General features: G+C 52.5%; 2 protein-coding genes and 1 pseudogene across 2 annotated transcripts; 1 reads left to right on the top strand and 2 right to left on the bottom strand.

Moving 5' to 3' along the window:
• Nucleotides 1–308: 308 nt before the first annotated feature.
• PFN3 (profilin 3) lies at nucleotides 309–722 on the bottom strand. The gene has a single exon (XM_049775781.1). The coding sequence runs from the start codon at nucleotides 720–722 to the stop codon at nucleotides 309–311; it is 414 nt and encodes a 137-aa protein (XP_049631738.1).
• Nucleotides 723–3,346: 2,624 nt separating this feature from the next.
• Nucleotides 3,347–18,369, bottom strand: F12 (coagulation factor XII). The gene is made up of 14 exons (XM_049775800.1): nucleotides 18,290–18,369; nucleotides 16,872–16,929; nucleotides 9,896–9,995; nucleotides 9,679–9,761; nucleotides 9,267–9,377; nucleotides 8,828–8,959; nucleotides 8,630–8,734; nucleotides 7,178–7,343; nucleotides 6,891–6,982; nucleotides 6,204–6,498; nucleotides 5,982–6,118; nucleotides 5,354–5,503; nucleotides 3,859–4,007; nucleotides 3,347–3,775 (listed from the first exon to the last, which is right to left on the bottom strand). Exons 1-14 carry the CDS (start codon nucleotides 18,344–18,346, stop codon nucleotides 3,608–3,610), a joined length of 1,803 nt encoding a protein of 600 aa, XP_049631757.1. The 5' UTR covers nucleotides 18,347–18,369; the 3' UTR covers nucleotides 3,347–3,607.
• LOC126010899 (B-cell CLL/lymphoma 7 protein family member C-like) lies at nucleotides 10,500–12,991 on the top strand (annotated as a pseudogene).
• Nucleotides 18,370–19,178: the final 809 nt, after the last annotated feature.

Raw genomic sequence — 19,178 nt, 5'->3', positions numbered from 1 at the left:
GTAACTAACCCTGAGCCCTGATGGATGTGGAAGAGAAAGCAAAAGAATAGAAAAGGAAGTAAGGGGGCCGGGCGGTGGCGCCAGAGGTAAGGTGTCTGCCTTGCCTGCGCTAGCCTTGAATGGACCGCGGTTCTATCTGAGCACTGCCGGGTGTGGTCTAAAAACCCACCAACCAACCTAAGCCCCAAACCCAGTCGTCAAGCCTTCAGCTTCACAGTAAGCTGCTCCAAGCACTCCAGCTCCTGCGGCTTCGCTCCAAGAGGCGGCACCTCCTACTTGGGGTTCACTTTATTCGGGGTGCGTGGCTGCTAAGTGCCCTGCGTGCGCAACCCGCGGATGAGCTCGTGCACCGTCTTGTTCAGGATTCCTCCGTGCACGCCGCGGCAGCCCATGAGCACCAGGAGCACGCGTGGTGTGTGGCCCACGCACACGGCGCGCCCGTCCAGCCCCTTGGTGCGCGCGTCCAGCACGCCATCGCCCTCTGCCAGCAGGTGGTCGCGGATGACGCAGCAGCGGCGCCCTGCCACGCTCAGGCCGCTCTGCAGAAAGGTGAGCCGGTCGGGGCTGGTGAGCAGGCCCACCTCCTGCGGGGAGATGGCCGCTAGCAGACCTCCGGGCCGCGAGGCCCACACGCAGCGATTGTCCGAGTGGCCCACGATGGCCACGTCGTCGATGCGCTGGTCGCGCAGCACCGCGCAGATGTAGCCCTTCCAGTCGCCCATCCTGGCTCGGCTGGTACCCGGTGCTCCACCTGCTCTGGCTCTGTGAGCTAGAGCCCCACGACTGACAGGGGCTCTGTGACAGGCTGTGACATCACACAGAGCTAAGGGGCTGAGAATGTGTTTGCTAAAGTGGAGGTGATTGAAGCACACCAGATGGTGCTCAGGGATCATTCCTGGAGGGCCAGCGCTTCTTGCTTTTGCTTAACCTCTGAACTAGCCTCTCCTGCTCCTATATGGACTCTTTTCTTCATTTTGTTTTGTTTTGTTTGGGGACGTCACATCTAGCAGTTCTCAGGACTTACTCCTGGTTCTGTGCTTAGATTCTCCTGAATTGACTTTTTTTTTTTTGGGGGGGGTGTGGGGAGTAGGCCTGGTGGTTTTCAGAGGTTTCTCCTGGCTCTGTATTCAGGAATCTACTGATTCAACGATAGGAGATGCTGGGGATCAAACCCAAGTTGACCAAGTGCAAACCAAGCACCCTATTTGCTCTAGCCTCTTTTGGGGGGGGGTTGGGCCACACCCAGCAGCACTCAGAGGTTACTCCTGGTTCTTCACTCAAAAATTACTCCTGGCTGGGTCAGGGGAACCATATGGGATGCCAGGGATCGAACCCGGTTTTGTTGTGTGAAAAGCAAACACTCTACTCACCATGTTATTATTCTGGCCCCTCTAGTCTCTTAAGAATGGCTTTTTTTTTTTTTTTTTTTTTTTTTTTTTGGTTTTGAGCCACATCTGGTGATGCTCAGGGGTTACTCCTGGCTCTGTGCTCAGAAATCGCTCCCGGCTTGGGGGACCATATGGGATGCCGGGGGGATCAAACCTCGGTCCATCCTAGGTTAGTGTGTGCTGAATGGATTTTTTTTGTTTTTGTTTTTGTTTTTTTGGGCCACACCCGACGTTGCTCAGGGGTTACTCCTGGCTGTCTGCTCCTGGCAGGCACGGGGGACCATATGGAATACTGGGATTCAAACCAACCACCTTTGGTCCTGGATCGGCTGCTTGCAAGGCAAACGCCGCTGTGCTATCTCTCCGGGCCCGCTGAATGGATTCTTAAGCATGAGGAGCCTAGTTTGCATCAGCTGAGAATCACATTAATCAGAATAATACTCTCCAAACCAACTTGAGTGGTTCAGGAAACACAAAGTCAGGGTGTTTAAGAGCAAAAAGAGGGACTGGAATGACAGTACAGCATGTAAAGCACTTGCCTTGCGTATGGCTGACCTGGGTTTGATCCCTGGCATTCATATGTCCCCCTATCCACCAGTTATTATCCCTGAATGCAGAGCTAAGAGTAGGTCCTGGGCACCACTGAGTGTGTACCCCATAAAAGAGAGCAAAAAGAAAAACAAGAGTTTAGGTAGGCAGTAGGGCCATACCCCAAGATGCTCAGGGGTTACTCCTGGCTCTGTGCTCAGAAGTCACTCAGCAGTGTTCAGGGATCCTGAGGGTGGGGGGAGGGTTTCAAATCAGGGCTTTTAAGACACTTAAGTCTTGTATTATCGTCCCAGAACCAAGTGGCAAAGTTAATGAAACCTCCCATTTCTGTCCCTAGAGATTTTGAGTTTATTGGGAGTGAATGTACACCCAGTTGTTTTCAGGGGAACTTCAGTGCTCAGAAGGGACTCCTAGCGGTGCTCAGGGAATCATATATGGTACCAGGAATTCTTGTTTAGTTTTGTGTTTTGTTTTGCAGCCACACTTGGCAGTGCTCAGAAATCACTCCTGGCAGGCACAGGGGATCATACAGGATGCCAGAGATTGAACCTAGGTCAATCACATGCAAGGCAAATGCCCTACCCACTAGGCAATTGCTCCACTACCAGAGATTCTGATCTGAGTTCGCAGGGTACAAGGCCTTAACCCTGAACACCCCCTAGAGATTTTTATTTAATTGAGAAGAAGTGATGCTTGGGCACAGGTGGTTCCCTTGGTCAGAGAGGCTGTGGATCACACCTCTAGGAAAGTATTGGGAAATTATAGTTAGCTTGGCTGAGGCTTCTCCATAATGGCATCCAGGATGGGGGCAGAGAAATAGTGCTTGCCTTGCACGTGACCAACCAGGATTTGATTCCCAGCACTCCATACTGTCTCAAAAGTCCTGCCAGCAATATTTCCTGAGCTCAGAGTCAGGAATAACCCTGAGCATCGCCTGTGTGGTCCAAAAAACAAAGGAAAAGAAAAATGGGACCGGAGAGATAGGATGGAGGTAAGGCATTTGCCTTGCATACAGAAGGACGGTGGTTCAAATCCCGGCATTCCATATGGTCCTCTGAGCCTCCCAGGAGCGATTTCTGAGCATAGAGCTCAGATGGTGGCTCGAATCCTGGCATCCCTCGAGCCTGCTAGGAATGATTTCTGAACACAGAGCCAGGCATAAAGCCTGAGTGCTGCCAGGTATGACAAAAAAAAAAAAAAAAAAAAGTAAAAGAAAAGAGGGGCCAGAGAGATAGCACAGCAGTAGGGTTTTTGCCTTGCAAGTAGCCAATCCAGGATGGACAGTGGTTTGAATCCCGGCATCCCATATGGTCCTTTGTGCCTGCCAGGAGTGATTTCTGAGCACAGAGCCAGGAGTAAACCCTGAGTGCCGCCGGTAAGACTCAAAAAGCAAAAACAAAAAAGAAAAGAAACAAAACCCAAAACTAATTCATTTATTTGTTTCTGAGTAATACCTGGAAGTTCTTAGGGGTCACTCCTGTTTATGAGATTAGAGGACATTCCTGGTAGTGCTCTGGGAACCACAGAGAATGGCGCCGAGTTGGGCTGCCTGCAAGGCAAGGGCCCTACCTGTTCTTACTGCGTCCACCCCCTATGTGACGCTTCCAGAAAAGTCCTTTGCCCCGTCCCCTGGTCTCGTCCAGGAGTGAAAGAGGCATCCTTGGGCGAAATCAGGAAGCCATATGCTTGTGAATCCACGGCAGGTAGTAGGCCACATCGGTGTAGACACCTGGCTTGTTGCGGTCGCCACACCCAGAGCCCCAGCTGACCACTCCGCGAAGGATGAGCTGTCCTTCTGCGTCCTGGTCCTCACACACCAACGGACCCCCAGAGTCCCCCTGATGAGGGAAAGTATGGTTCAGATCCCTTGCCCCCAGATCTGCCGAGGTCTGGGGAGGAATGAATGGGCCGAGAAACTCACCTGACACGCGTCAGTGCCACCCTCCAGAAAGCCGGCGCACAGCATGCCATCCAGAAAAGCGGATCCGTGTACTTCTGAGTCGGAGCAGCGCTCAGCGTGGATCAGGGGCACCTCAGCCTCCTGAAGGAAGATGGAATATTCCTCCGCTCCTGCCAACCAAGAGTGCCTTGCTCACTCACAGTGCTCCGGCTCTGCTCGAGCAGTCCAAGTATATCCAAAACCACCAGGGAGGAGGAAAGATTTCAATGACCTGGATTTCTAAAGTAGCCCCAGGTTCAATTACCAACATCTCATATTCGAACCACCAGGAGTTATTCCTGAGACCAGAGCCAGGAAGAACCCCTGAGCATCGTCAGGTGTGGCCTCAAAATGAAAACAAAACACAAAGTCTCACATTGTTTAGGGGTCTCACATCCTCTCTTGCCCCTCCTGCCTCCCCATCTGCTACACATGCCTTTGTGAGCCTTGGTAACCTAATGCCTGAGAGGTTGATGTCGTTAGACAGAAACTGGTACCGGCCCTGTCTGAAGTGTCAGTGCTGTGGAATACTTTGACACCTGGGATACACACAGAGCATGAGGCATCTCCTCCTGCCACATTCCCTGTTTGAGTCCATAAGTGTTGACATTGGTGACATAGGCTGCTACGTCTATGATCTCATGAAGACAAAATCCAAAGGAGCTGCTCATAGAAGAGAGATCACCCCACCTTGGGCTCCGGCCATTACAGTTGCGGTCCTATGGGAGTCACAGGTTCTCAAGGTGACTCTCCAGAAACACCATTAGGGCATTTGGGGATCCCTTCCTAAATGAGAATCTCAACCCTGACAGTATTCTTTAGGTCCAAATTCTGCAAGAATCTGGGCTGCCAAGATAGTGAGGCAGGTAAGGCGCTTGCCCTGAGGCAGCTGACCCCGGGTCTATCCTCAGCATTCCATAGGATCCCGACCAGGAGTGATCCCTAAACGCAGAGTCAGGAGTAGACCTTGAGCACCGCGGATACCCCCCCACCCCCACCCAAACAACCCAAACTCAAACTTTGGAAGGATGGGGCCCGGAGAGATAGCACAGGGGCGTTTGCCTTGCAAGCAGCCGATCCAGGACCAAAGGTGGTTGGTTCGAATCCCGGTGTTCCATATGGTCCCCCGTGCCTGCCAGGAGCTATTTCTGAGCAGACAGCCAGGAGTAACCCCTGAGCATCGCCGGGTGTGGCCCAAAAACCAAAAAAAAAAAAAAAACTTTGGAAGGATGGAGCAGACCCAAGTCGGAGATTTGCATAGCTGCTGGCAGGGTTTCAGACTTAAATCTCGGCACCCCATATGTTCCTTACCCACGGCACCACCAGAAATAATGATCCTTGAGCGCAGAGCCAAGAGTGACTGACCCCTGAGCATCTCCAGGTGTGGCCCCAAACAAAAACCAACAGTTGTGGGCTTTCTCGTCTGTGCTCCCGAGGCCCACCCTCGTGCTTTCCCACCCGCAGTCCCTCCTCCTACCTTCGAACTGGTGGCCCCAACCAGCCACCTCGCAGACCTGGCTGGCGTCTTGGGGGTGCAGGGCGGGGCCCCGGGGCAAGCACACGGGCTGCACGAAGGGCGACGCGAGCGCGCAGCTGCCGTCCGCGCGTTCCTGCAGACGCAGCAAGGCTGGCCGGGTGGGATGGAGGGAGGGAAGGAAGGAGGTAGAGGGAGGAAGGAAGGAAGGAAGGAAGGAAGGAAGGAAGGAAGGAAGGAAGGAAGGGAGGGAGGGAGGGAGGGAGGGAGGGAGGGAGGGAGGGAGGGAGGGAGGAAAGAAAGAAAGAAAGAAAGAAAGAAAGAAAGAAAGAAAGAAAGAAAGAAAGAAAGAAAGAAAGAAAGAAAGAAAGAAAGAAAGAAAGAAAGAAGAAGAAAGAGAGAGAAGAAAGAAAGAAAGAGAAGAAAGAAAGAAAGAAAGAAGAGAGAAGAAAGAGAAGAGAAAGAGAAGAAAGAAAGAAGAAGAAAGAAGAAAGAAAGAAAGAAGAAAGAAAGAAAGAAAGAAAGAAAGAAAGAAAGAAAGAAAGAAAAAAGATAAAGGAGAGCAGCGGGTCAGCGGCCGCGACTGGACCCCAGGCTCCGCGCCCTCCCTCCCGCCTCGCCCCGAGCTCACCCAAGTCGTGCTGGTAGGTGTCGGGGGAGAAGCCTTCGTGCAGGCGGTAGGTGCGCACGGCCAGCACCTGGCAGTGCTCGCAGCTTTGGTTGTAGCGTTCCTGGCCCAGCACCACCGTCAGCTCCGCGGGCGCCGGCCTGCGTTCGGGAGAGAAGAGGCCGCGTTAGCCAAGGGTCGGGCCCGGGCTTGGAGAGAGGGCCGGGCGGGCGCTCCGAGGCTCACCGCTTGTGCAGGCAGTGGGCCGCGGTCAGCACCCAGCAGGGCGCCACTAGGCTGCCGGCGCAGAAGCCGTCGGCCCAGTACAGCGCCGCGATGTGGGGGTGCGCCCCGGGCAGCGCCACCAGCCCCCCGACGACTCGCCGCAGCGACAGCGACGACCACAGCCGCTTCTTCAGCCGCCGGCCGCAGTCCTGGGGCTCCACCTGGCGCAGCCCGGAGCCCGGGGCCGGGGCCGGGGTCGAGGCCGGGGTCGAGGGCTGGGCCGAGGCGGGCGAGGCTGCTGCAGGAGCGAGAGCAGAGTGAGTAGCCCGCCAGCCGCCCCGAGCCCGAAGTCCCCGTGGCTTCGCGTCTCTGGTATTAATGTCAGATAATACATAATGCAATAAGATAATGTAATGTAACAATAAAATATAGTATATAATAATATAATTAGCATAATATAATATTTTGGGGGGTCACACCCGGCCGCACTCAGGGGTTCCTCCTGGCTCTACACTAAGAAATCGCTCCTGGCAGGCTCGGGGGACCCTCTGGGATGTCGGGATTCGAACCACCGACCTTCTGCATGCAAGGCGAACACTCTACCTGGAGCCGGGCGAGGACTCGGACTCGCGCCGGGGCTCAGGGGCCGCGCCGAGAGCGTTGGCCCGAGTGGTGCCCGGCCCTTCGGCGGAGTCCACAGCTTGGGCCGGGGCGGGCACCGGGGCACCGCGCAGTATTCCCAGCTGATGTGGCCGCCTCTCCACGTGAAGCACCACGGGCCGGTGTCGTTGTCGGGGTTCCTGTGGCCGTCGCGAGGGGGACCGTGACGCGCCGGCGTCCAGAGAGGCGCCGACGGCTCGCCCTCCTGCCCGGTCGGCTCCACCAGGCCCTGCCCGCCGCGCCCGGCCCCGCCCGGCAGACACTTCCGCGCCCGGCCACTCATCAGGCCCTGCCAGCCCCGCCAGGCCGCGCCCCGCCCCGCCCCGCCCGGGCACCTGCAGAAGGCGTGCTCCCCCAGGCCCCAGGCCCGCGCCTGCTCGGCGCCCACGTGGCGGTAACTGGTCTCCGAGGTCCACGACGCGCAGCGAGCGCCCGATCGCGTGATCCCCACCCTGCCGCGGTAGCCGAGACCGCGGCCTTCGTGGCAGCTGGCGGTGAGATCTGGCAGGGAGCGGGCAGAGACAGACCGTCGAGTGCGTGAGGCCCTTGCTTCTGCTCCTGATTCGATCCCTGGCACCCCCGACTCCCGCAGCAGATGTGCCCTCTCCCCACCCCAAAACAACTCACCCCAAACACCCAGAGGCAAAGGTCATGGATCACAGCCCTCTGCTGGCAATTTGATCATCACCCCTTAGAATGGAATCTGGAGTAATCTTTCCAGCTCCTCTGACGCTGTGCCCCAACAACCACCCGCAAAAATCGGAAATAGTACAGCAGGGAGGGTGCTTCATGTGCCCAACCTGGGTTTGAGCCCCAGCACCCTTAGGATCCCCTAAGCCTGCCAGGAGGTAATCCTTGATTGAATTCCGAGCCAGAAGTAAACCCTGAGTACCACCGGGTATGGGCCCCCAAACATTTAGGGAGAGGGGCTAGAGAAATATGAAATCATTTCAAGACCTTACTCCCCTACTTGTTACCCCCCCTAATTCCATATGTTGATATCACCTGTATGTCAGGTATGGTCAGACCCACCCACAGCTGAGAGGGGTCTGCGGTTGGGAATAAGGGTGTTGCCTGGGGGTAGGGGAGGGGGAGGAAGGCAGCAGAAAAAGGCGGCAGAAAGGGATTATAGAGGGCAGCAGAAAGAGGTTTTTTGAAAAGGCTTAGCATAGAAGCCATGTGGGGAAATGCACATGGCGGTTTGGGCCGTCAAAACTGGCTGACTCCTGGAACTTCATCTGACTGCGGTGTGAGTTTCTACGCCTTTATCCTGCGCCTTCAGGCCCACCCGCCAAAGGGGCTATAGGCGCCATGCCAGGCCGAGAAAGGTCTCACCCCAACTCTAAGACTCTATATATTTTTTGGTTTTGGTTTTGGGGTCACACCCTATGGTGCTCAGGGCTTACTCCGGGCTCTGAACTCCAAAATCGCTCCTGGCGTGCTCGGAGGACCATATGGGATGTCGGTATTTGAACCACCGTTCTTCTGCATGTAAGACAAACGCCCTACCTCCATGCTATCTCTCCAGTTCCAGGACTCTGTATTTTATTATTATTATTATTATTATTATTATTATTATTTTGGTTTTTGGATCACACCCAGCACCGCTCAGGGGTTACTCCTGGCTCTATGCTCAGAAATAGCCCCTGGCAGGCACCGGGGACCATATGGGAAGCCGGGATTCGAACCACCATCCTTCTGCATGAAAGGCAAACGCCTTACCTTCATGCTATCTCTCCAGCCTCAAGACGCTGTATTTTAACTTAATACAACACCCCTTCACTCACCTACTTCACAGAACGTTCCAGAATAGCCCTTGGGGCAGCGACACAGCGGGTAGTTCTCCACCTGCAGGCAGTCTCCCCCATTAAGACATGGGTTGGTCCCACAGACTGGGAGAAAAGGACAGGAAGTCACACACACACACACACACAGCCCTTAACCGGACAGCTCCCCCACCCATATCTGGCCTTCCAAGTGCTCACCTTGGCTGGTCAACAACTGGCATTGGACCCGGGGGCCCTGGCATTGGCATCTGACTCCACCGGCCTGCTCAGCCCGGTACCAGGTTTCATTCTCATGGAAGAATCGGAGAAGCTGAGGCTCAAAGCACTTTTCTGAAAAATAGAGGTGATGGGGGGGGGGGGGTTTTGGTCCCCAGAGGAGACTCCAAAGATCCTAAACCTCTTTCTTTTTTTTTTTTTTTTTTTTTTTTGTTTTTTGGGCCACACCCTGTGACGCTCAGGGGTTACTCCTGGCTATGCGCTCAGAAGTTGCTCCTGGCTTCTTGGGGGACCATATGGGACACCGGGGGATCGAACCTCGGTCCGTCCTAGGCTAGCGCAGGCAAGGCAGGCACCTTACCTCCAGCGCCACCGCTCAGCCCCTTCTCCCTAGCCAGGCCAGTCCTTGGTGCCTCCCCACCTCTCTGACAGTGCTCTCCAGTGAAGTTCTCTGAACAGACACAGTACGGACCACGGGCCGTGTTCACACAGGTGCCCCCGTTCTGGCACAGGTTGTGTTTGCTGCAGTGGTCTGAAAAAATAAGGGGATCCTGAGTCTGACCCCTTAACAGCCCCACCCACTGACCCCTTAAGTCCTTGTGGTGGAGCCAGACTTGATCCCACTTGTTTCCTCAAACGACAATCCCAAGAGGTCATGCCTTAATTACCCACCTGTGAAATGGGTCCATTCCCTCCCATGCTTTTCCCTCAGAAGGGAAGGAAAGAGACTGGAGAGGGGGGTATTGACAAAATCATAGGCATGGGATGGGGTAAATGGGGCCAATGACCAACCAGAACAGCCCCTTGGGGTGGGGGGAAGAGCCTTGGGTCACCTCCAGTGTGACCTTTCCCTTTCTTGGGCTCCAGGCAATACCCCCATCGCTGGTCTTGATCGAAGTTGGGGGTGGTAGCACACCTGTTGGAAGAGATCCAGTTTCCACACCTGGCACAGGGAGGACCCCCTCCTTGTGCTCCTTCCTCAAGCAAAGATTCTGGGACAGCTTCCCTCTCTGGTAGGGCTCAAGCTTCCACCCCTTCCAACAGCCTTACCATGGCCGGGAGCCAGGCCAGCCCCTCTGGGTACAGTGGTAGTAGAGCTTCTGAAGGTACTTGAAAGGGAAATGGCAGGGCTCCCCGCTGACAGTCAGTGCTGCAGGGAGAATATGCCCTAGAGAATCTCCCAGGGCCTCTCTTTCCTGGCACTACCCCTAACTGCCAGGGAAGAGGTATTACCACCCCCCAATAGTCTCCTGGGTCTAGAGATAACAGCCTTTGTAGTCTGAGTGACAGTACAGCAGGGGGGAGGGCATTTTCTTTGAATGCAGTTGATCTGGGTTTAATCCCTGGCATCCTATATGATCCCCTAAGACAGTGCTTCTCAATTATTTCCTGTCATGCCCCCCTAGGAACAAGAAAACATTTTTCGCGCCCCCCCCCCCCGCATGACTGTAAATAGTATCTTTATTTAAAAAAAGACTTTAACCTGAAAACAAAAATATATAAAATAATTTGAGCTGTTAAATCAGAGGTGATGTCTGGATTAATGGCTACAATGAGCACGTTTTGCAATGCATAGCTTTTAGAAGCGGAGTTTGAAGCAGGCCACAGCAACTCTCAGCTCCAGAGACATACAGAGATAAGGGCTAAACTTGTTATGACAGTGTTTGCCAAGGTCAAACGTGCCCCCATTACGGAGCCTCACGCCCGCCCTGAGGGGTGCTTCCCACTATTTGAGAAGCACTGCCCTAAGAAGAGCCGGGATTCGCTGAGACAAAAGTGACCCCTGAACATCATGTGTGGTACAAAAATAAAAACAAAGTTCACTGCCTCAAAGATACTTAAAGATAGGTAAAGTTCTTCGTATGTTACAGACAGGGTTCAGTGATTCCTGAGCACATAGTTGGGAGTAAGTTTTGGGCACCACCAGGTGTGACCCAAATACAAAAAAAATGCAAAAAGTTAGTGTCCTGATTAAGACATTATCTCTGGGGCCAGAGCGATAGTACAGTGGTAAGGCGTTGCCTAGCACGCGTCCAATACAGGACGGACCCTGGTTAGAATCCCGGCATCCCATATGGTCCCCCAAGCTGGGTGTGACCCCAAAACAAACAAACAAATGAAAAGATATTATCTTTTTGGGGGCTAGAGTGATAGCACTGCAGTAGGGCATTTGCCTTGCACACTACTGACACGGATGGACCCAGGTTCAATCTCCGGCATCCTGTAAGGTCCCCCGAGCCTTCCAGGAGTGATTTCTTTCCTTTTTTTTTTTTTTTTGTTTTTGTTTTTGTTTTTGGGTCACACCTGGTGGCAGTCAGGGGTTACTCATGGCTCTGTGCTCAGAAATTGCTCCTCCTGGGCCCGGAGAGATAGCACAGCGGTGTTTGCCTTGCAAGCAGCCGATCCAGGACCAAAGGTGGTTGGTTCGAATCCCGGTGTCCCATATGGTCCCCAGTGCCTGCCAGGAGCTATTTCTGAGCAGACAGCCAGAAGTAACCCCTGAGCATCGCCGGGTGTGACCCAAAAAAACAAAACAAAACAAAAAAAAAAAAAAAAGAAATTGCTCCTGGCTGGCACGGGAGACCATATAGGATGCTGGGATTCCAACCACCGTCTGTCCTGGATCGGCTGCATGCAAGACAAACATCCTACCGCTGTGCTATCTCTCCGGTCTCCCAGGAGTGACTTCTGATTGCAGAGCTAGGAGTAACGCCTGAGCACTGCCAGGTGTGTCTCAAAAAAAAAAAAACAAAACAAAAAACAAAAAACGGAGGGTGGCCCTGGCATGGCTCTGAGCCTAAGCCCTCGGACGGGAGGCGGCCGCGGGCTTGGCCTCGGCCCCAGTCTCGCCAGCATGGCTGGCCGGACTGTACAGCCGAGACCTGAACCAGCCCAAGGATGACATCAAGAAGATGATGTCTAGGGCTAGAGAGATAGCATGGAGGTAAGGCATTTGCCTTGCATGCAGAAGGACAGTGGTTCTAATCCCGGCATCCCATATGGTCCCCCGAGCCTGCCAGGAGCGATTTCTGAGGATAGAGCCAGGAGTAACCCCTGAGCATTGCCAGGTGTGACCCCAAAATAAAATAAAATAAGGTGATGTCGACCATTGAAAAGGTCTGGAGATGGGGCCGGAGAGATAGCATGGAGGTAAGGCGTTTGCCTTTCATGAAGGAGGTCATCGGGGGGCCGGGCGGTGGCGCTGGAGGTAAGGTGCCTGCCTTGCCTGCGCTAGCCTAGGACGGACCGCAGTTCGATCCCCCGGCGTCCCATATGGTCCCCCAAGAAGCCAGGAGCAACTTCTGAGCGCATAGCCAGGAGTAACCCCTGAGCGTCACAGGGTGTGGCCCAAAAAAAAAAAAAAAAAAAAAAAGAAGGAGGTCATCGGTTCGGATCCCCCCCCCCCCCATGCCTGCCAGGAGCAATTTCTGAGCCTGGAGCCAGGAGTAAACCCTGAGCACTGCCGGGTGTGACCCAAAAACCACAAAAAAAGAGAGAGAGAGAGAGAGAGAGAGAGAGAGAGAGAGAGAGAGAGAGAGAGAGAGAGAGAGAGAGAGAGAGAGAGAGAGAGAGAGAGAAGGTCTGGAGATGGGAGAAGCGCTGGGTAACCGTGGGTGACATTTCCCTTCGGATCTTCAAGTGGGTGTCAGTTGTGGACCCCAGGAGGAGTGCCGGTGGGCAGGTGGTCAGAGTGATCCAGGGGCTGGGAGTGGAGGGCAGGGGCAGGGGCATCAGTCCTCTCGGAGGTGGCCACTCCTCCTACTCCATCTCAATCATGAGAACAGTAACCAGCATTTCCATTTGGAAGGCGCCGTACAGAAGGGAACTGAGCCCAGTCCTGGGGGTACCCCCAGCCCAGCCACCCTGTATCACCTGGTGGACCACCAGAGGGTCCCCGAGGAAGCTCAGCCTCCACAGCTAGGTCAGAAGAGAGATCCCGGGGTTTAACAGCAGGAGGTACTGATGAACCCTCAATGCTGATCAAGGAGGAGCCAGTTCCAAAATTGCTGGAGGTTGAGGCCTCTGAAGCTTACTCCGTATTTGAGCCAGTGCCACCTGTCCCTGAGGCAGCCCAGGGTGACACAGACGACTAGGAGGGTGCTACCCCCCACTCAAGCGCATCACCCAAATGCCCCTGACCCCTGAGAAGCTGCCTGCTTGTCCTGTCACTCCTGGGGCCTCTTTGGCTTTTTATGAATAAAGACCCTTTTATAAAAAATAAAAAATAATGGGGCCGGCGAGGTGGCGCTAGAGGTAAGGTGTCTGCCTTGCAAGCGCTAGCCAAGAAAGGACCAAGGTTCTATCCCTGGCATCCCATATGGTCCCCCCAAGCCAGGGGCAATTTCTGAGCGCTTAGCCAGGAGAAAGCCCTGAGCATCAAACGGTGTGGCCCAAAAAAACAAAAACAAAAACAAACAAACAAAAAAGGAATTTTGGGGCCAGGCGGTGGCGCTAAAGGTAAGGTGCCTGCCTTGCCTGCGCTAGCCTTGGACGGACCACGGTTCGATCCCCCGGCGTCCCATATGGTCCCCAAGCCAGGAGCACTTCTGAGCGCATAGCCAGGAGTAACCCCTGAGCGTCACCGGGTGTGGCCCAAAAACCAAAAAAAAGAAGAAGCAGCAGCAGGGAGAGAGATAGGATTAGATGCAGGGCAGCTGATGGAGGCTGATTAAAAGGTTAGCTTAGAAGTCACACATGGGGCCAGAGAGATAGCATGGAGGAAAGGACGGTGGTTCGAATCCGGCATCCCATATGGTCCCCTGTGCCTGCCAGGGGCGATTTCTGGACATAGAGCCAGGAGTAATGCCTGAGTGCTGCTGGGTGTGACCCAAAAGACAAAAAAAAAAAAAAATGAAGTCACACATGGTGGCCAGGGGCCTATTAATGATAAAGCTTCATGTCTCCTGAAATCTGACTGCTGTGGATAATTTCCGCGATTTTATCCTGAACCCTCAGACCTGCCAGACCAAAGAAGCTGCAGGTGCTGGGCAGGCTGAGAAAGGATCCACCATCATCCAGGACTCTTATTAATTTAATTAATTCTACAGAAGAAAAGGAAAAGAAATTTTATTTCTGGAAAATGAGCCTTGCATGTAGCCTACCCAAGTTTGAAAGTTGTGTCTGTCTGTCTATCTATCTATCGGTAATAGGGCCACACTCAGGAATTACACTTGGTAGTGTTTGGGGGGGACCATATGTGATGCCAGGGAATGAATCCAGGTCAGTCACCTACAAGGCAAGTGCCCTATCCACTATTGCTCAGACTCCATAGTTGTATTTCTGGGTTGGAGAGATAGTCCAGCAAACACAAGGCCATGAAGTAGATCCCCTCTGTCACCCACATGCTCTCAAGGCAATCTTGTCATATTGCTATTTGTGATCCCTGCACTCTTAGAGATTGGTCCCCCAGGCCCTTTCAGTAATAATTTGTGAGTGCAGAACCAGGAATAAGCCCTGGACACAGCAGGGTATGGCTCAGTAATCAGAAAAGCTGGGGCCAGAGAGATTGCATAGTGGTAGGGCGTTTGCTTTGCACGAAGCTGATCCAGGACAGATGGTGGTTTGAATTCCGGCATCCCATATGGTTCCCCATACCTACCAGGAGGGATTTCTGAGCACAGAGTCAGTAGTAAGTTTTGGGTGTGATCCCAAAACAAAAACAAACAAAAAAAAAGTGGGCTAGAGAGATAGTATAGCAGGTAGGGCACTTGCTGTGCATCCAGACAACCCAGGTTCAATTTCAAGAACTAAAACAAAAAATTTGAAAGCAAAGGAAAGGAAGCAGGCACTGGAGAAAACTCAGGAAACATACCATTGTTTGTGAAAGGCCCTAAGTTTGATCCCTGATACCACATCGCCCCCTATTGGCCCAAAAGAGCATCACATCAGCAGGTTCAAGCATTGAATCACCTAGTCCAGCAGACAAGTGTTTCAGGCCCTTAATCTCTGCTTGGAAAGCTCTCCAAACACACACACACACACACACACACACACACACACACACACACACACACACACACACACACACACACACACACACACACACACCTCTACACACATACCTCTACACACACACCCCAAAAAGGAAAGGAAAGCGAGCGGCAAAAGGGAGAGGTGATAAGGACGGGAGGCCAAGGCCCTCAGATTTTGTGAGTTGGACTTCCTGACCCTGTGCTCACAGAAGCTTGACCTGCCCACAGCTTCTGAGGGCAGAGTTCATCTAGTTGCTATCACTAGATAAATATTAGTCCCTGGGAGAATAATATTAGGGAATGTAGTGAGGGAAGAGGGCAGGCTCGGAGGCACAGGGAGATTACTTTGAAAGGGAACCCAGGTGTGGTAGAGCTAGTTTGGAGAACTCAGGCCTTGCACTCAGTTGACCCAGGTTGAGTCCCTGGTACCCCCACGGGTTCCCCTGAATCCCACCAAAAATGATTCCTGATCACAGGGTCAGAGAAAGCCCTTAGCATAGCCAGGTATAATCCTCCCAAAAAATTAATAAAAAAAAAAGAGAAGGGGGGCCCGGAGAGATAGCACAGCGGCGTTTGCCTTGCAAGCAGCCGATCCAGGACCAAAGGTGGTTGGTTCGAATCTCAGTGTCCCATATAGTCCCCCGTGCCTGCTAGGAGCTATTTCTGAGCAGACAGCCAGGAGTAACCCCTGAGCATCGCAGGGTGTGGCCCAAAAACCAAAAAAAAAAAAAAAAAAAAAAAGGAGAAGGGAAGGGAAGGAAGGCACTTGCCTTTATTCCTTAGCATCCCTATAGGATCCCCTAAGCACTGCCAGAAGTGATCCCTAAATGCAGAGCCAGAAATAACCCCTGAACACAAAAACCAAGAGAGAAAAAGACAGAGAGATAGAGAGAAGGGAATTTGGGGTGGGGCGAGGGTACAGATAAATCTTTCTGTAACAGCATGTAACTGGCATAGGACTCTGAGTTTGAGCCCTACACTACATTGTCCCACCCCCAATACCACTGAATATGCACCTCTGAAGGGCCCAAAACATAAAATAAAATAGAAATAATACAGAAGAAGAGCAATAGTATAGTGGGTAAGATACTTCGCCTTTTGCTTGCAGCCTACTTGGGTTTGATTCCTAATGCTTCATAGGGTCTCTAAAGCATGGTCTAAGGAGTAATTTCTGATCACTTATTCCTGAATGTGGTCCCAAATCTGTGGTGGGGGCAGGGAGCCACAACAGCAATACTCGGGAGTTACTCGTGCATTCAAGAATCTCCTGTTGTGGCACGGAGTGGTGGTGTGGAGCAGTAAGGTGTCTGCCTTGCCAGCGCTAGCCTAGGACAGATCTTGGTTCAATCCCCTGGAGTCCCATATGGTCCACCAAGCCAGGAGCAATTCCTGAGTGCATAGGCAGGAATAACCACTGAGTGTCACCGGGTGTGGCCCAAAAAACCAAGAAAACAAACAAACAAAAAGAATCTCCTGTTGGGGCCAGAGTGATAATACAACAGGTAGGGTTTGTCTTGCACATGGTCGACCAGGTTCAATCCCTAGTATCTCATATGGTCTCCCAAATATGCCAGGATTGATCCCCTGAGTTTAAAGCCAGGAATAAGCTCTGAGTACTGTGACAAAAAAAAAAAATTCTCCTGGAGTTGGAGTGATAATACAGCCTGTAGTACATGTGCCTTGCATGCAGCTGACCCAGATTTGATCCCTGACATCCCATATGGTTCCTCGAGCACTATCATCCCTCATCCCTGAGCTCAGAGCCATGAGTAACTCCTGAGCACTGCAGAGTGTGGCCCAAAAACAAAAAAATGAGGACTCTATGGGATACCTTCCCCATTATCCTATCTCTCCAGCCCTTTCTTGGAGTATTTTTGGTAAAAGCTCAAGGTCTGCTCCCAGCTGGATGCCCTGGGATCACTCCCAGGGTGCACAGGAGACCAGACAGTGTTGGGGTTCAAATCCAGGCCTCTTTTATGCAAAGCCCCACTTGGCCTGTGTAGATCCCTCTCAGGCTAGCCGCAGGGTGCCTGGGAGTAGAGTCAGCTACTTACTCACTGTGTGTCCATTTGCCACCTGCTTCTGTTCCTTTCGGCCTTTCCAAGGTGGGATCTACAGCAGTGGGGAATTTGTCACATCATAGCTGAGTACTGAATCTATTCCTTTAGTGTCATCCCCACACCCCAAATTAAAAGATTTCCTTGCAAGACATAGCTCCTCCCACCTCTCCCCATTCTCTTCCCAGGCCTGCTGCTGGGTTCCTTTCTCCCCCAAAATTAATCCCGGCCTCTTGAAGCTGGTTGGCTTCTCTCTCTCTCCCCAGCTTGGGTCTTAGGGAGAAAGACAATAGGAGTTAAGATATTTGCCTTGAATATTGCCCAGCTCCATCCCTGGTTTTATATAGGGTCCCCTGAGAACGGCTAGTAGAACCCCCAAGCACTGACCAGGAGTGACTCCTGAGAACCACCAGATATGACCCCAACTTTTCACCTTAAAAAAAAAAAAGCCTTAGTGCTGGAGAAATAGTACATCAAGTTTGTACTAAATAGTACATTTGACTTGCATGAGACTGACCTGGGTTCAATCCCCAGCATCTTATTAGGTCCTCTGAGTCTATCAGGAGTGATCTCTGAGCACAGAGCTAGGAGTAAGCCCTGAGCATAGCTATATATGAGCCCCAAACAAAACAAAATAAAGCAGGCCTTGGGGTTGAAGCAATAATATAGAGGGTAAGGCACTTGCTTTACAGATGACTGACTCGGGCTCCATTCCCTGCACCCAATTTGGTCCCTAAGCCTGCCAGGAATGATCCTTGAACACAGATCCAGGAGTAAGTCCTGAGCACTGCTATGTGTGAATCAAAATCAAATCAGAGGTAAGAATGATAGTATAGGGGCTGGAAAGATAGCATGGAGGTAATGCAGAAGGTCGGTGGTTCGAATCCCAGCATCCCATATGGTCCCCTGTGCCTGCCAGGGGCAATTTCTGAGCATAGAGCCAGGAGTAACCCCTGAGCGTTGCCAGGTGTGATCCAAAAACAAAAAACAAATAAACAAACAAACAAAAAAAGAATGATAGTATAGCAGGGAGGACACTTTCCTTGCATGCAGCCAACTTGGGTTCCATCCCCAGCAACCCATATGGTACTGACCCCACCACAATTAATCACTGAACACAGAACCAGGAGTCAACCTTGAGCACCACCAAGTTGGCCCCCAAAGCAAACAAACAAAATTGTTTTGTTTTAGTTTTCTGGATCTAGAGACCACGGCAGTTTCCCAGACTGTGGTATGATCCCTGAGTTTCGTCATTTTGGGAGCTGTTCTCTATGGCCTCCACAGCTATTTCCCGCAGTGCTGGGGGTGGATATGTGGCCCTGGCACCAAACCAGAATACCATTCACTCACCTCTGACTCCTGACCCCTGACCTGGCAACCCCTTGTCCAATCCTCTTGATTCCCATAGTCCTCACCAAAATCACAGACTCCAGGTTCGCCAGCAAGAACCCCAGGAGCAACAGAAGTTTCATGGCGCTGGACAGACTGCTCTGGAGTCCAGATCAATAGACATGGGTCAAGGTCTCATCACATGGGAAACAGAAATTTTGTTTGTTTTGGGCTATACCCAGTGGTGTTCAGGGGTAACTCCTGGCTCTGTGCTCAGAGATCACTTCTTTTTTTTTTTTTTTTTTGTGGTTTTTTTTTTTTTTGGGTCACACCCGGCAGTGCTCAGGGGTTATTCCTGGCTCCAGGCTCAGAAATTGCTCCTGGCAGGCACGGGAGGACCATATATGGGACGCCGGGATTCGAACCGATGACCTCCTGCATGAGAGGCAAACGCCTTACCTCCATGCTATCTCTCCGGCCCCAGAGATCACTTCTGGCAGTTCTCGGGGCCAGGGATTGAACCCTGGTTTCCTATGTGAAAGGCAAGCACCCTCCCTTCTGTACTATTGCTCTGGCCCCCTGGGAAGTAGGATTGGTTAAGTTATTTTTTTATGCAGAGGCCAACATTCCCCAGGGCCTGAGGAGTTAGAAGTTGGGAAGTGCAAGTTAAGTAATGAGCCAAGGGGGCCCCCTCTCACTCTCTGATCACTACAGGGCATCAAAGTAGCATGAGGGGCTAGAGAGCGATCAGAGAGCAGGAAGGATGTTCGCCTTGGATGCGGCACAGCCAGGTTCGATCCCTGACATTCCATATGTTCCCCCAGCACTGCCAGGAGTGATCTCTGAGTGCAGAGCCAAGAGTAAGTCCTAAGCATCGCCAGGTGTGACCTCCCAAAAAAACTTTTTAAAAATGTGGCATAAGGGTCACTGGGTCTCTCGGCTCTGTGCTGTGGCATTGCTCCTGGCAGAACTGTG

Source organism: Suncus etruscus, chromosome 6 (genome assembly GCF_024139225.1).
Source record: "Suncus etruscus isolate mSunEtr1 chromosome 6, mSunEtr1.pri.cur, whole genome shotgun sequence".
Classification (NCBI taxonomy): Eukaryota; Metazoa; Chordata; class Mammalia; order Eulipotyphla; family Soricidae; genus Suncus; species Suncus etruscus.
The sequence above is the reverse complement of the archived record's forward strand: the minus strand, read 5'-3'. Positions and strand labels throughout refer to the sequence as shown.

What these genes read in the sequence shown, in the direction of transcription:
- PFN3 (XM_049775781.1), bottom strand. Translation starts at nt 722, where the DNA reads ATGGGCGACTGGAAGGGCTACATCTGCGCGGTGCTGCGCGACCAGCGC.
- F12 (XM_049775800.1), bottom strand. Translation starts at nt 18,346, where the DNA reads ATGAAACTTCTGTTGCTCCTGGGGTTCTTGCTGGCGAACCTGGAGTCT. An exon ending in ACCTGGAGTCTGTGATTTTG is followed by an intron (nt 16,930 to 18,289) that starts GTGAGGACTATG and finishes CCACTGCTGTAG; the next exon opens with ATCCCACCTTGGAAAGGCCG. An exon ending in CCAGTTGTTGACCAGCCAAG is followed by an intron (nt 8,735 to 8,827) that starts GTGAGCACTTGG and finishes CTTTTCTCCCAG; the next exon opens with TCTGTGGGACCAACCCATGT.